At 39.3% G+C, this 16391-nt stretch overlaps 1 protein-coding gene across 1 annotated transcript; it reads right to left on the reverse strand.

Annotated features, from left to right (window-relative positions):
• Positions 1 to 11578: 11578 nt before the first annotated feature.
• LOC107776000 (phosphoenolpyruvate carboxykinase (ATP) 1-like) lies at positions 11579 to 15946 on the reverse strand. Its single transcript, XM_016595805.2, has 13 exons — positions 15814 to 15946; positions 15390 to 15632; positions 14978 to 15150; positions 14592 to 14745; positions 14217 to 14301; positions 13871 to 13971; positions 13422 to 13720; positions 12979 to 13152; positions 12821 to 12886; positions 12532 to 12710; positions 12272 to 12441; positions 12009 to 12177; positions 11579 to 11888 (listed from the first exon to the last, which is right to left on the reverse strand). The coding sequence occupies exons 2-13, from the start codon at positions 15620 to 15622 to the stop codon at positions 11745 to 11747; spliced, it is 1947 nt and encodes a 648-aa protein (XP_016451291.1). The 5' UTR covers positions 15623 to 15632; positions 15814 to 15946; the 3' UTR covers positions 11579 to 11744.
• Positions 15947 to 16391: the final 445 nt, after the last annotated feature.

Below are 16391 nucleotides of genomic sequence, written 5' to 3' on the forward strand. Positions count from 1 at the left end.
GAGGTCATTTATTAAGGTATTTTAATCATATAATATCCGTATCATAAGTCTTGAAGTCAAACGAGTTATGAAACAAAAGTCGACAAAAGTTGTCGCAACTTAGGTTCATAATTTTACTTAAACATTAGGTCAAATGTTTCTAATCTTTTCTCAAAATTTACAAGGAATTATTGGGTGATCTACCCACCAAATTAAAGATCTATGAGTCTAGTTTCCAACGCATTAAACCGTTCATCGATACGATCTCTGAGTAGAGATATATTTGCGTTTTCGCGAGACTGCGCCAAGCACCTCTCTATGGGGCCCACTAAGTCGGTTTAAGATATTTGGACCTATATAGGATGACTAAAACCCATTTTAAGTCATTTCATTTCACTATTTTCAGATTTTAGAACCCTAGGAATATCCTCTCAAGGTTCTCTCAAGATTCAAGACCCAAAAAAAGGGCAAACAACACAAATCAAGTGTCGGGAATTCCGTGGCGCTAGTAAGTCTCTTGTTCTTCTTGTTGTTGCTCATTTTTGTGTCGTTCCAGCCCGTGTGGGAGGTTGTTTTAAAGGGTTTATGTTCTGTAAATACTACCTCATGTTCTTAATATCAATCCTAGGTGATTTCAAGCCTTCTAAAGTGATTCTAGTGCCGAAAAACACTAATTGATCGCTAGTTTCATTTTTTTTGTTGTGTGGCAGCATTGGAGGGATATTTCATGGAAATTTAAGGTCAAATTGGAGTTGTTATTTCTGTATAAAGGTAAGGAACCTCTTACTCTATATGTATTTAAGATTATCCAAGTTGCGGCTAAGCCATTGAAGCTAGAACTTGTGATATATATATCGAAAGGTTTGGTAGTAATGTTATTGTTTTGTGGACTGTTTTGTGTTGTTGTTGGGATGCGTATTTTACTACTATATTGTGGAGTTTTGGAGGAGGAAGTGTGTGGGGAAACACCATATATATGTAGGGTTATGGGCTGATAGTTATTCGTAACATTTCTAGTTTGTTTGACACGACTATGGTGGTCGTCGTATGTATGGAGTGATTAGGCTGTGTGTGGACTATATTGGGAGGCTCAATATGTTTATTATTGATGTTGTTTGGGCTGTTTGGTGACTATTTTGAATGGTGTGAGGTCATATATATAGGGGAGGTGCTGTCCGTTTCATCGTAAAATAGGTTGTGGTCGATACATAATAGTTATGACGCTTAAATGATAACGATAGTATCGTTTCTCTTATTGTAGACTAAGGAGTTTTGACAATTGCATAGCTTGAGATTGGGGAAGTATATACAAGGTATGTGAGGCTATCCCTTTCCTTCTTTTGCACGACTCCGATTGTACATAATGTAATGAACGAGCTTCCAAGATACTCTACTCTTAGAAGCTAGCAGTACTTACATTGTTTTCCCTCTTATGGAACGATTGATGTTAATGTTGCTTCTCTTATTCTTATGTTATCAATGTTGTTCGTACTTCCTAAATCTTATAAGGTTCATAGTGAAGAGTTAGTCCTAATAACGCGTACAGAGGATACCGACCTTACGTCACTCCGAAAGGTTTAGAATGTGATTCCATGAGTCGAGCATGCATTATATATATGTATCTATTTTACTCTACCGAGCCACGCTATAGTTGGCCGGGTACGGCACCTATTGTGCAACCACTGATCAGTTGGGTTTTACCGAGCTCCACGTGGCCGGGTACGATTCTACCGAGCCTATTATGGCCGGGTACGATATGATGATGATGATGCCCACAGAGGCGAATGCTTTAAAGGTTTATGTATTTATACATATGTATCATGCATTTCATGTAAGTAGCCCTCAGAGGTACTAAGATGTTACAGGTGGTATATTCTTTATCCTTGCTTACATTACTGATCGTATTTATGGTTCCTTGCCTTACATACTCAGTACTTTATTCGTACTGACGTCCTTTTATTTGTGGACGCTGCATGTCGTGCTGCAGGTCCTGATAGACAGACAGGTGCAGCTCCCCCACTACAGTAGACTGTCCAGTTCAGCGGTGATTGGCGAGATCCCTTCTCCGGACTTGCCTTGGTCTTGGTATGCAATTTTTGTTATAGATATTATGGGTATGTCGGGGCCCTGTTTCGGCTATGTTGCAACACTTATGTTCTTTTAGAGGCTCATAGACAGGTGTCGGCTCATGTATAGTTTGGTATGCCTTGTCGGCTAGTTTTTGTTGTATAGTCTTTCATAGTAGTGTGGTAGCTCATACCTTATATGTAGTTTCTTGATTGTCTGGTCATCCCCTGCTATGTATGTTCATGCCGTCATATTTTATTGCTGGTTGTCCATGATCTAGGTCTACCATTTATATTGATCTCTTTAGCCTTAAAAGATAATAATGAAGGTTAGATGAAATGTACGTTGGTGCTCGGCAAGTGTGGTCGGGTGCTAGTCATGGCCCTTCAGTTTGGGTCGTGACAAACTTGGTATCAGAGCAAGTCTGTCCTAGGGGTTGTCTATGAGCCGTGTCTAGTAGAGTCTTGATTATGGATGTGTAGCGCGCCACATTTATAATCAGGAGGCTACATGACATCTAGGGTTGTTACCTTCTTCCTGAATCTAGATCGTGCGTAGAGTTGAGTCGTAAGTGTTTGTCTCTAATATTCACCTTGTTTTTTTCCAGTGATGCCTTCGACTAGGAAGCAAACGATTAGTAGACGGCTTGATACAGCAGCGGGAGAGGGTACCAGTCAGGTGCCCCAAGTCAGAGCAGGACAAAGTGAGGCTCAAAGTGAGATGCCCTCTCATACCTCATCTACTCCATCTCCTCCAGAGGATATTAGAAGGCACCCAACGCCTCCAGTTCCTCCGTCTGGCACTCCAGACCAGGATATGCAGAGTGCTTTGCAGTTATTGACTAGCTTGGTAGCTGCTCAGGCTCAGAGGCAGAATACAGGTGCTGCTGAGAAACCAGTTAGTACAAGAGTTCGTGATTTTATTAATTTAGACCCTCCAGTGTTTACCGGATCAGACCCCAAGGAGGACCCACAGACTTTTATTGACCAGGTTCATCATACACTTCGGGTTATGCATGTTAGTGATACAGAGGAAGTAGAGTTGGCTTCTTATCGGCTACGGGATTTAGCAGTTCTCTGGTTTGATAGTTGGGAGAGATCCAGGGGTCCGAACCCTCCTCCAGCTGTGTGGAAGGAATTTTCTGAGGCCTTTCTTCGTCACTACTTGCCAGTTGAGATACGACGAGCTAGAGCTGATAAGTTCTTGAACCTTAGACAAGGTAATATGAGTGTGCGAGAGTACAGTATGCAGTTTGATTCTTTGGCAAGGTATGCTCCCCATATGGTGGCCGAGATGAGTGATAGGGTGCATATGTTCGTGAATGGGTTGGGACCACATCTAATAAATGAGTGTACGACAGCCTCCTTGGTGGAGGGCATGGATATTTCCCGTATTCAAGCTTATGCCCAGACCCTAGAGGATCGTAAGCGCCAACAGAGGGCAGTTAGGGAGCAGGATAGAGGCCAACATAAGAGGGCGAGATTTGCAGGGTATTCTGATGACTTCAGAGGCCGCATCAGGCCACAGTTTTCGAGGAGTTCGGCGCCACCTGTAGCTAGTGCTCCTCCACAGTTTCAGAGGCCTCGATATGATCGATCCTATTCTGGTCCAGGTCAGAGTTCGCGGGCATCTGGCTCGCAACATCACAGGGATACTAGTCAGATGAGACCCCCAACACCACATTGTGATCAGTGCGGCAAGGCCCACTTTGGACTGTGTCGTCGAGGTTCTGATGCATGCTATTCGTGCGGGCAGCCTGGCCATATGATGCGGGATTGTCCTAATAGAGGAGGTGATGGTATGGCTCAGCCGACTGGATCTGTGTCTGGTTCTTCCTCATCAGTTCGACCTCCAGCACGGGGTTTTCAGTAGTCGATAGGTCGTGGTAGGGGTAGAGGTGCAGTGCCGAGTTCGAGTGGTGCTCAAAATCGAACCTATGCTCTAGTAGGTCGACAGGATCTCGAGTCGTCTCCAGAAGTTGTTACAGGTATTATATCTATATTTTCTTATGATGTATATGCGCTGATTGATCCGGGATCTACATTATCATATGTTACACCCTTTGTGGCTAATAAGTTTGGCATTGAACCTGAATTGATAAGTAAACCCCTCGCGGTATCTACTCCGATAGGAGATTCTGTGATTGCTAGAAGGGTATATAGAGGTTGCACTGTGATGATTTGTAGTCGTCAAACCTCGGCAAATTTATTTGAGTTAGAAATGGTTGATTTTGATGTGATAATGGGAATGGACTGGTTGGCCTCATGCTATGCAAATGTTGACTATCGTACGAAGATGGTTAGGTTCCAATTTCCGGGTGAACCCGTCATTGAATGGAAAGGGAACATTGCTACACCGAAAGGTAGGTTTATTTCCTATCTTAAGGCAAGGAAAATGATCTCAAAAGGTTACATTTATCATCTCGTTCGCGTTAGGGATGCGGAGGCGAAACCGCCTACTTTATAATCAATCCCTGTGGTTAACGAATTCCCAGATGTTTTCCCAGATGAACTCCCGGGCCTTCCTCCTGAAAGGGAGATTGAGTTTAGCATTGATGTGTTGCCTGACACTCAACCGATCTCTATTCCTCCATACAGAATGGCCCCGACAGAGTTGCGAGAGTTGAAGGTGCAGTTGAAGGACTTGCTGGATAAGGGCTTTATTAGGCCTAGCACTTCACCTTGGGGTGCACCAGTCCTATTCGTGCGGAAGAAAGACGGGTCGTTACGGATGTGTATCGACTATCGACAGTTGAATAAGTCTACTATAAAGAACAAGTATCCACTTACAAGAATTGATGACCTGTTTGACCAACTCCAGGGTGCCAAGTATTTCTCTAAGATTGATTTACGTTCAGGGTATCATCAGGTGAGGGTTAGGGAGAAGGATATTCCAAAGACGGCCTTCCGGACAAGATATGGGCACTTTGAGTTCTTGGTGATGTCGTTCGGGCTAACAAATGCCCCAGCAGCTTTTATGGATCTCATGAATACTATATTCAGGCCCTATCTTGATGTGTTCGTGATTGTATTCATTGATGACATTCTAGTGTATTCTCGTTCGGAGGTGGAACATGCGGGCCACTTGCGGATAGTATTACAGACGCTTCAGGATCGTAAGTTATATGCTAAGCTCTCCAAATGTGAATTCTGGCTGAACTCAGTAGCATTCCTTGGCCATGTGATATCTGATGAGGGTATTAGTGTCGACACTCAGAAGATCGATGCAGTAAAGAATTGGCCGAGACCTACAACACCATCAGAAGTCCGCAGCTTCCTAGGGCTAGCAGGATATTATAGGCAGTTTGTAGAAGGATTTTCCTCTATATCATCACCATTGACTAAGTTAACACAAAAAGCTACCAAATTTCAGTGGTCTGACACTTGTGAACGTAGTTTTCAGGAGTTGAAGAATCGATTGACATCTGCACCAGTGCTCACTCTTCCTAAAGGAACAGAAGGTTATGTGGTATATTGTGATGCCTCAGGTATAGGTTTGGGGTGCGTATTGATGCAGCATGGGAATGTGATTGCTTATGCATCAAGACAATTGAAGAAGCATGAAAAGAATTATCCAACCCATGATTTGGAATTGGCTGCAGTAATATATGCTTTGAAGATATGGCGGCACTACTTATACGGCGTCCATGTTGACATCTACACAGATCACAAGAGTTTACAATACATCTTCAAGCAGAAAGAGTTGAATTTGAGGCAGCGTAGGTGGCTTGAATTATTGAAAGACTACGACGTCGAGATATTGTATCATCCCGGTAAAGCCAATGTTGTGGCAGACGCTCTCAGCCGTAAATCAATGGGAAGCTTAGTACATATTGAGGCAGGTAGATGGGGGTTGATTAAAGAGCTTCATCAGCTAGCCAATATGAGAATCAGATTGTTAGACTCTGATGACGGAGGTGTTACTGTACAGAATACATCAGAATCATCTTTGGTAGCCGAGGTAAAAGCACGACAATATGAAGATCCTATCTTAGTACGATTAAGAGAAAGCATTCAACAGTGTAAAAGTATGGCTTTTAGGATCGGAAAAGATGGGGCACTGAGATACCAGAGCCGATTGTGTGTGCCTAATGTGGCAGGGTTGCGAGAGAAGATTATGAATGAGATTCATCAATCCCGATATTCCATCTATCCCGGCTCGACAAAGATGTATCATGATGTCAAGGAGCAGTATTGGTGGGATAATATGAAGAAGTCTATTGCTGAATTTGTAGCCCAGTGTCCCAATTGTCAACAAGTAAAGATAGAACATCAGAAACCCGGTGGATTGCTTCAAAATATAGAGATTCCGACCTGGAAGTGGGAGGTGATTAATATGGACTTCATTATTGGATTACCTCGCTCTTATCATAAGTTTGACTCCATCTGGGTGATAATTGATCGACTTACAAAATGTGCCCATTTTCTGTCAGTGAAGACAACTTACGCGGCTGAAGATTATGCAAAGTTGTATATCAAGGAGATTGTTAGGCTTCATGGTGTGCCCATATCTATTATATCAGACCGAGGAGCTCAATTTAAGGCTAACTTTTGGAGGTCTTTCCAGAAGGGTTTAGGCACACAAGTAAATCTCAGCACTGCATTTCATCCGCAGACTGACGGACAGGCTGAACGTACCATTCAGACACTGGAAGATATGCTACGAGCATGTGTTCTAGATTTTAAGGGGAATTGGGATGATCATCTTCCACTCATAGAATTCGCCTATAACAATAGCTACCATTCCAGTATTAAAATGGCCCCATAAGAGGCACTATACGGGAGGAGATGTAGATCACCAGTTGGATGGTTCGAAGTCGGTGAAACAGAATTATATGGGCCAGATTTGATTCACCAAGCTATTGAGAAGGTGAAAGTGATACAAGAGCGATTGAGGACGGCACAAAGCAGGCAAAAATCTTATTCTGATGTCCGACGTCGTGATCTAGAGTTTGAGGTTGATGATTGGGTTTTCCTGAGGATCTCACCAATGAAGGGTATTATGCGTTTTGGGAAGAAAGGTAAGCTGAGTCCAAGGTATATCGGGCCGTATAAAATTCTTCGACGGATTGGACAGGTTGCTTATGAGTTAGAATTGCCATCCGAATTGGAATTTGTCCACCCGGTATTCCATGTATCTATGTTGAGAAAATGTATTGGAGACCCTTCTCAAGTCGTCCCTATCAAAGATGTACAAGTTACAGAGGACCTATCATATGAAGAAGTGCCAGTGGCAATATTAGATCGGCAAGTCCGCAAGCTGAGAACAAAAGATATAGCTTCCGTCAAAGTATCGTGGAAGAATAAAAATATGGAAGAAATGACATGGGAAGCAGAAAAGGAGATGAAGTCAAAATACCCTTACTTATTCCAGAATGAAGATAACAAGGATGCTGGTGGAAGACAGGATACATTGGAAGAAGAAACGGCTCTATGAGGTAAGCAATAATTTGAGAATACTCCTCCTTAATACAAAATGATGATATGTAGATAATGTAAATACGCATAATGCTTTGTGTAGACTTGTGAAACCATATGTTGGGCTTAATTACTTGCAAGTTTTGCTAGTGACCATTTTATAGGGGAAAATTGATCGGAAATTTCCATTGGAATCCACGATGATTTAAACTCCCCATAAACCCTTACATTCGAGGACGAATGTTCCTAAGGGGGGAGGGTGTTACAACCCATATCCACATGTGTTAGTTCATGCCATATATTAGTTAACATAAATCCAAGAAGGAATTATCTTTGAGATGATAAGAAGTCAATCCTATTGGTCTTAAGTGATACAAGAGTGTATAAGGGTGATTAACCAGTATTAGAAGTTAAACGAATCAAGGATGTTGTAACTCGTATTTTCAGGTAATCTAGCGGTGCTTAATACACTCAAGAGGTCATTAATTAAGGTATTTTAATCATATAATATCCGTATCATAAGTCTTGAAGTCAAACGAGTTATGAAACAAAAGTCGACAAAAGTTGTCGCAACTTAGGTTCATAATTTTACTTAAACATTAGGTCAAATGTTTCTAATATTTTCTCAAAATTTACAAGGAATTACGGGGTGATCTACCCACCAAATTAAAGATCTATGAGTCTAGTTTCCAACGCATTAAACCGTTCATCGATACGATCTCGGAGTAGAGAGATATTCGCGTTTTCGCGAGACTGCGCCAAGCACCTCTCTATGGGGCCCACTAAGTCGGTTTAAGATATTTGGACCTATATAGGATGACTACAACCCGTTTTAAGTCATTTCATTTCACTATTTTCAGACCTTAGAACCCTAGGAACATCCTCTCAAGGTTCTCTCAAGATTCAAGACCCAAAAAGGGCAAACAACACAAATCAAGTGTCGGGAATTCCGTGGCGCTAGTAAGTCTCTTGTTCTTCTTGTTGTTGCTCATTTTTGTGTCGTTCCAGCCCGTGTGGGAGGTTGTTTTAAAGGGTTTATATTCTGTAAATACTCCCTCATGTTCTTAATATCAATCCTAGGTGATTTCAAGCCTTCTAAAGTGATTCTAGTGCCGAAAAACACTAATTGATCGCTAGTTTCGTTTTTTTGTTGTGTGGCAGCATTGGAGGGATATTTCATGGAAATTTAAGGTCAAATTGGAGTTGTTATTTCTGTATAAAGTTAAGTAACCTCTTACTCTATATGTATTTAAGATTATCCAAGTTGCGGCTAAGCCATTGAAGCTAGAACTTGTGAGATATATATCGAAAGGTTTGGTAGTAATGTTATTGTTTTGTGGACTGTTTTGTGTTGTTGTTGGGATGCGTATTTTACTACTATATTGTGGAGTTTTGGAGGAGGAAGGGTGTGGGGAAACACCATATATATGTAGGGTTATGGGCTGATAGTTATTCGTAACATTTCCAGATTGTTTGACACGACTATGGTGGTCGTCGTATGTATGGAGTGATTAGGCTGTGTGTGGACTATATTGGGAGGCTCAATATGTTTATTATTGATGTTGTTTGGGCTGTTTGGTGACTATTTTGAATGGTGTGAGGTCATATATATAGGGGAGGTGCTGTCCGTTTCATCGTAAAATAGGTTGTGGTCGATACATAATAGTTATGACGCTTAAATGATAACGATAGTATTGTTTCTCTTATTGTAGACTAAGGAGTTTTGACAATTGCATAGCTTGAGATTGGGGAAGTATATACAAGGTATGTGAGGCTATCCCTTTCCTTCTTTTGCACGACTCCGATTGTACATAATGTAATGAACGAGCTTCCAAGATACTCTACTCTTAGAAGCTAGCAGTACTTACATTGTTTTCCCTCTTATGGAACGATTGATGTTAATGTTGCTTCTCTTATTCTTATGTTATCAATGTTGTTCGTACTTCCTAAATCTTATAAGGTTCATAGTGAAGAGTTAGTCCTAATAACGGGTACAGAGGATACCGACCTTACGTCACTCCGAAAGGTTTAGAATGTGATTCCATGAGTCGAGCATGCATTATATATATGTATCTATTTTACTCTACCGAGCCACGCTATAGTTGGCCGGGTACAGCACCTATTATGCAACCACTGATCAGTTGGGTTTTACAGAGCTCCACGTGGCCGGGTACGATTCTACCGAGCCTATTATGGCCGGGTACGATATGATGATGATGATGCCCACAGAGGCGAATGCTTTAAAGGTTTATGTATTTATACATATGTATCATGCATTTCATGTAAGTAGCCCTCAGAGGTACTAAGATGTTACAGGTGGTATATTCTTTATCCTTGCTTACATTACTGATCGTATTTATGGTTCCTTGCCTTACATACTCAGTACTTTATTCGTACTGACGTCCTTTTATTTGTGGACGCTGCATGTCGTGCTGCAGGTCCTGATAGACAGACAGGTGCAGCTCCCCCACCACAGTAGACTGTCCAGTTCAGCGGTGATTGGCGAGATCCCTTCTCTGGACTTGCCTTGGTCTTGGTATGCAATTTTTGTTATAGACATTATGGGTATGTCGGGGCCCTGTTCCGGCTATGTTGCAACACTTATGTTCTTTTAGAGGCTCATAGACAGGTGTCGGCTCATGTATAGTTTGGTATGCCTTGTCAGCTAGTTTTTGTTGTATAGTCTTTCATAGTAGCGTGGTAGCTCATACCTTATATGTAGTTTCTTGATTGTCTGGTCATCCCCTGCTATGTATGTTCATGCCGTCATATTTTATTGCTGGCTGTCCATGATCTAGGTCTACCATTTATATTGATCTCTTTAGCCTTAAAAGATAATAGTGAAGGTTAGATGAAATGTACGTTGGTGCTCGGCAAGTGTGGTCGGGTGCTAGTCATGGCCCTTCAGTTTGGGTCGTGACAATTAAAGCCTGTTTAGCATTAAAATTTTGTGATTACTAGTATTCTTAATAGGGGTGTACATAGGTCGGGTTGGTTCGGATTTTATAATTACCAAACCAAACCAATTGTGTCGGGTTGTTAAATCTAAAGACCAAACCAAACCAATAAAACTCGGGTTTTCCGCTCTTGGTTTTTCTCGGGTTTTCGAGTTATTCGGATTTTTTCAGGTTTTTTTCTAGTAAAATCTTCGTAGAACAAAATATATAAATTGTGCTTAAAATATTTCTTTAATCCTAGTAAGATACAACTATATAAAGTATTTTTCAAGAAAATAATACAAAATATGAGATGTGTCATGGCATTATCCTAAAATATTCAACAATAAAGACAATAAAATTATGTAATATAAATATTGCTAATTAAAAAGCCATAATAAAAATAAACATAATCTAAAAGTACTAAGTCATGCTAAAATAAGTAGACTAATAAGGGAGTATTAATTACATGACTAAACGCTAAAGAAAAAATAAAAATAGGTTATGCATTTTTATCTAAATTATTGCAAAATAAAAAATAGATATTCAATACATTCTCGTTCGTAGTACTGAATTGAATGTCTTTTGTTAGCATTAGTATTGATTTGATTTTGGTTTGGGCTTTTGTTAGCATTATTTAATTTACTAATGTTAATGGCTATAAAACTTATTGGAACATTTAAAAGTTCTATGTCCAACTTTAAAATAATTTAATTTAAAGAAATTCTACGAATATTTATATTTATAAATTACATCACAATAAGTATATTTATATATTAAATATATCTAAAATTTCTATATATGTAATGTCGGGTTGGTTTGGTTTTGGTTTGACTTTCTTTAGTTAAAACCAAACCAAACCAAACCGTTGAGATTTTTTTTCCAATACCAAATCAAATCAAACCAAACTATAGTCGGTTTTTTTTTTCTCGGTTTGACTCGGATTATCGGGTTGGTGCGGTTTGTCGGTTTCCTTTGACACTCCTAATTTTTAATGCAATTACTACATAGATATGTAAATTTTATTTTGAAAAAATTATAAAATGGATAATCAAATCTATTTTGAAAATTAGATGTCTTGATCCTTCGACCTGACCAGATATAGAGCATGCTATAAGCTCCTGAGTACCATTCTGGCTTGTCTGAGATGGTTGTGAAATGCAAAAGGGGGACAAATAATTGGATTCTTTAAGCCTTCTTTATAGACCAAGTAAATTACAGTAATAGTGAATGAAGTTAAAGAAAAAAAGAAAAAGAAAATGAATGTGAAGACAGAAACAAGACAAGTTGGGTTATGAATAAAATTAACTCTCTTAACTAAGCTACATTAAAATGTAACTCAATCTCAGAAGTTGGGACCTGCAGCCAGTATCTCCTCAGTCAGATTATTATCAGCTCCAATCTTGTAGTTTGCGAACACCTCAAAGTTCTTCCTAAACAGACCTCCCAGCTTCATGAGAGTTTCCTTGTACGCATTCTTGTCCGGCCACTGGAACATAGATAAAATATTTCAAGAACCTCGTATGTTAAAATGTACTAATATTTTTTACACTGTCAGCGTATATAAATTGAATCGTTTGAGTGCAACGGAGTTATATTGGTAACTCACAGTGTTCGCTGGATCCAGAATCTGTGAAGGAACTCCCTCAAGTTCAGTTGGGATTTCAAGCCCAAACACCTCAGTTTTCGTGTAATTTGCTTCCAAAAGTTCTCCTGAGTGAATAGCATCAATGATCTTTCTTGTGTATGCTAACTTAATACGACCACCTGATCCATAGCTGCTTGTGATATGGAAAGTTCATTATCTAAGTCTAATTATATAAGTAGAATTAATACATGTTTGTGGTTAGAGTGCTTATAATTAAGTTATACCTTCCACCTGACCATCCAGTGTTCACAAGCCATCCCGTAGCTCCATGTTTCTGCATTTTCTCAGCTAGCATTGCTGCGTATTTTGTCGGATGAAGCATTATAAATGCTGCACCGAAACATGCTGAAAATGTTGCTGTAGGCTCCTTAATTCCATCCTCGGTTCCTGCCACCTGTATGAATTATTAATGATATTATCTTGACCTCTTGTATATAAATTCTTTACATTATCAGTCTATATAAGTTCTTATGCGTGCGTATACCAAAGCTGTGTAGCCACTAATAAAGTGGTACATTGTTTGTGCTAAGTTCAACTTGCTGACTGGAGGGAGCACACCAAACGCGTCACAGGCTAGGAGAATGACATTTTTAGGATGAGGACCAACACATGGTATTTTAGCATTGGGGATGTATTCAATTGGATATGCTGCCCTTGTGTTCTCTGCAACCAAAGCAATCGATTAATAAAGCCATAAATCAACATAAACTGATTAAAGATTTCTGATATGCCAGGGCTAGGATTCTAATCAATGACATTAGTTGAGACATTACCTGTTACTGATTTATCCGCATAGTCCACTTGTCGAGTACGCTCTTCAAAAACCACATTTTCCAACACTGCACAGAACAAGAAAACATATCACCACTTGCTGATACTGGAAATTCTTTAAGTAAATAATGTTTAGATGATGAGGTAATGAGAATATTACCGGTGCCAAACTTGATGGCATTCCAAATATCAGGCTCCTTCTCCCTTGACAAGTCAATGCATTTTGCATAACAACCACCCTCAATGTTCGAAACACCATGATCACTCCAACAATGTTCATCATCTCCGATTAGGTACCTATTATGGTCTGTAGACAATGTAGTCTTCCCAGTTCCTAAAATAAACATGTCCAGAAAAAGAAACATTAGTAACAAAGTTAGAAAACCAGAAAAAATCTTGCTGCTCCTCAAAAGAGATGACCAATCCCTTCAATATCTTTTACACCATCAAGTTAAAATCACTTCTAAAAACAGGTAACTGTCTATAGTCATTCTAATTTGATAACCTACAATATGTAGGTAAATAACCTGTTATAACCGGTTAAAATACACTGATAACGTCAAAATTCCGTACATTGTCAGTGTATGCAAGTTAAATGCGTACCTGATAATCCAAAGAAGAGGGCTACATCTCCTTCTTTTCCCATATTGCAGCCAGAATGCAGAGAGAGAATCTGGCGCTTAGGCATTAAATAGTGCATTAGACTGAAGAGACCTTTCTTCATTTCGCCAGCATACTGTGTGCCAAGGATCACCATTTCTCTCCTAGCAAGATTGATGTCTATGCTAGTGGAGGAAGTCATATAGTGAGTGTAACGGTTACATGGGAATTTCCCAGCATTGTATATTGTGAAGTCCGGAGTACCAAAATTCTCTAGCTCTTCAGGAGTGGGTCGGATACACCTGTCAGCCACGTAGTTATTTATACATAATATTAAATCCAATCTAAATGTACCTAATTAACATGTAGTTTACAAAGTAAAGGATACTTAGCTGTAATACAAAGGAAGGCAGAAACAGAAAGTTAAGTAGTAATCATGATCAAGTGCTTACATGTTGTGCATGAACAAGGAGTGATAGGCTCTGGCAGATACAATTCTAACTTTGATACGATTGTTTGGATCCCAGTTGAGAAACTGATCATTCACGAAAACCTGAAATATATATAGATAAAATTTCTTTAACATACAGACTGTCTAGTTAAGTTGCAAATCTTAGCCCGAACTGTGCTGATATATATTTGCAACAAATTATATACACGTATGTGTTATATACTAGTATAATCTTGACATTAATATGATTTGGATAGTGACATCTTAAGAGGTCTTTTATGCGTTAAAAATTGATGATAAAAGTAGACTTGAGGAAAGTAAAATCTAGTATGCAATAATGTAAATACCTTCTCCAAAGAGCATAGATAATCAACGGCTCTTTCTCTGTTGATTAAGAAAGTCTGTTCGTCCATTTCAATGTTAGGTGAACCCCTTTTGAAAATCATAATACAAAGACGACGTTAGAAAATGCCCAATACCAATTAAACTTATATTTGATGGAACTAAACAATCTTTGTCTGAAAAATTAAAGGTAAGCCATCAGGCAGAAGCAATTGAACTTTACACTATTATGGTTAGGATCCCTCTGAATGAATAACTTTTTTTTTTGTAGGGAGTGCATTACTCCTTGGTGGGCCGAGCCAGCTCGAATCCAAATTAGTTGGGCTAGTGAGTTTTGTATGCGTAATGGTTATCCAAAAGAAAGAAACAGATGAACTTACTTTCCCCACCAAAGTTCATTTGCAGTGGTTTCATCCTTAACAACGCGCTTGTCTCTTGGGGATCGGCCAGTTTTGGCTCCAGAAAGTGTGGCCAAAGCACCACTTGATGTGATGAATGAGCCCTTTTCATTCTGGATTGCTTGCTCATACAGCTCTACAAAAGGCAGATGAAGAATCGAAGTTAAAAAAAAAAAAGTATATTGTCCTAACATCTTAAACTTCTATAAAAATTGGTTACACAATTTAACTATTATCAAATCAGGCTCTTTTTAACAGTTAACTGTAACATAAAAAAACTACACCGTCAATGTACAAAGCTAAAGTCGAACGTGAATAAGACAAGAGAATCGATCGGTTGAATCATGTAGGAATAGGGAATTAATTACCAGCAGGGGAAAGATTATAGAGGATGTGAGTGAACTTGAGAGCACTATCAGTAATGTTAGGTGCTGCAGTGTGTTTAGGCTGAGAGGCTTGCACCAACTTGGGCGTCTCCACCCTAGGGTCTCCTTTCACAACCTTTGGTCCCGTCTCTCTTGTCAATGATGCCAATGATGCACTGTTTTTATGCCCATGCAACAAAACAAACTACAACATTTAGTAATATAAATTACAACAAGATTTGAGTTTTAAGTTTTTTGCATTTGCATTAATGCACGAGCCATGAAAGCAGCAGCTATACTAATGCTTGCATTAGGTAGGCTATCTATATTTCCGGGATCCTAAATAAACATGGAATGCTTTGTGCACCTGACTGCCCCACTATAAAATGTTTTTACAATAGAATCCATTAATTACCTGATGGATTGGAGTTGTTGTTTCTGTCGCTCAACTTCAGTAGTGGGGATGCCAAAGGCACTCTGAATATCCTTGATAGGGGTATTGGGTCCAGATTTCTTCTTCTGAAGGGAATGCAACTCGTCCTCTGTCTGAGCTGTCACTGGAACTGCGCTATCATCGTGGCATATGATCTTATCTTCTTTCATCTTCTGTGTCTCGATCTTCGCCAGCCCATTGCCATGGGATGCCATTCTTACTTATCTGCACATCAACCACAGTTAAGAGGAATATAATAGTATCATTATTTCATTAATCAACTTATATTTTCACGTTTTTTGCTTTAGAAAAGTGGGCATTATTTAGTCATATGCATGTTATTTGCATGCATATGGAAAGAATTCAATGGTTGTATATACTCTACAAAGATGGGAAGAAAACTAACCAGGATCAGAGAAGAAGATGGGGAAATTATGATGTCGAATGTCTAAATGCAGTAACAAGTTCCAACAAGGAAATGGAAATTAAAACGTAGTGACATTTGGGCTGCTGCTAATCTCAGTAATTTATAGTCCTAGCACATTGTAGGCCTAAATTAAACCTTGGTCTAAGTAGTCATAGTTAATTAGCGGCTAAAAAAAGGGAATACTTGTCAACATAATATTTCTGAAACCAAAATAATAGTAAAATGAATGGTGAAGAATAAAGCACATTTATTTTAGATTTTATGGTAAAAGTTGATCTAGGGATAGGAGACGAAGCACTCGCTAACTGAATATATACTTTTATTATCCACGCACCCATTGCTTTAAAAATTTGTTCATAAATACAACAACTTACTTCACACAATTGAAATTAGAAAGTAAATAGAACGTACGTAGTATTACATGTCGGTATTTGGAAAGAGGTTTTTTTTTTTTTTTTTTTTTGTGTGTGTGTGTAGAATTTCCCAGATTTCCTGGGGTGTTATATTTATTTCCAAAATATAGGAGGAGGATGTGAGCATTTACCTCCAAGGATTAC

Source organism: Nicotiana tabacum, chromosome 20 (assembly GCF_000715075.1).
Source record: "Nicotiana tabacum cultivar K326 chromosome 20, ASM71507v2, whole genome shotgun sequence".
NCBI lineage: Eukaryota > Viridiplantae > Streptophyta > Magnoliopsida > Solanales > Solanaceae > Nicotiana > Nicotiana tabacum.

Coding starts and splice junctions, on each gene's coding strand:
- LOC107776000 (XM_016595805.2), bottom strand. CDS start 15,622: ATGGCATCCCATGGCAATGGGCTGGCGAAGATCGAGACACAGAAGATG. Junction 13,721..13,870: donor TCCTTGTTCATGCACAACAT/GTAAGCACTTGA, acceptor CGTGGCTGACAG/GTGTATCCGACCCACTCCTG. Junction 12,178..12,271: donor ACTGGATGGTCAGGTGGAAG/GTATAACTTAAT, acceptor TATCACAAGCAG/CTATGGATCAGGTGGTCGTA.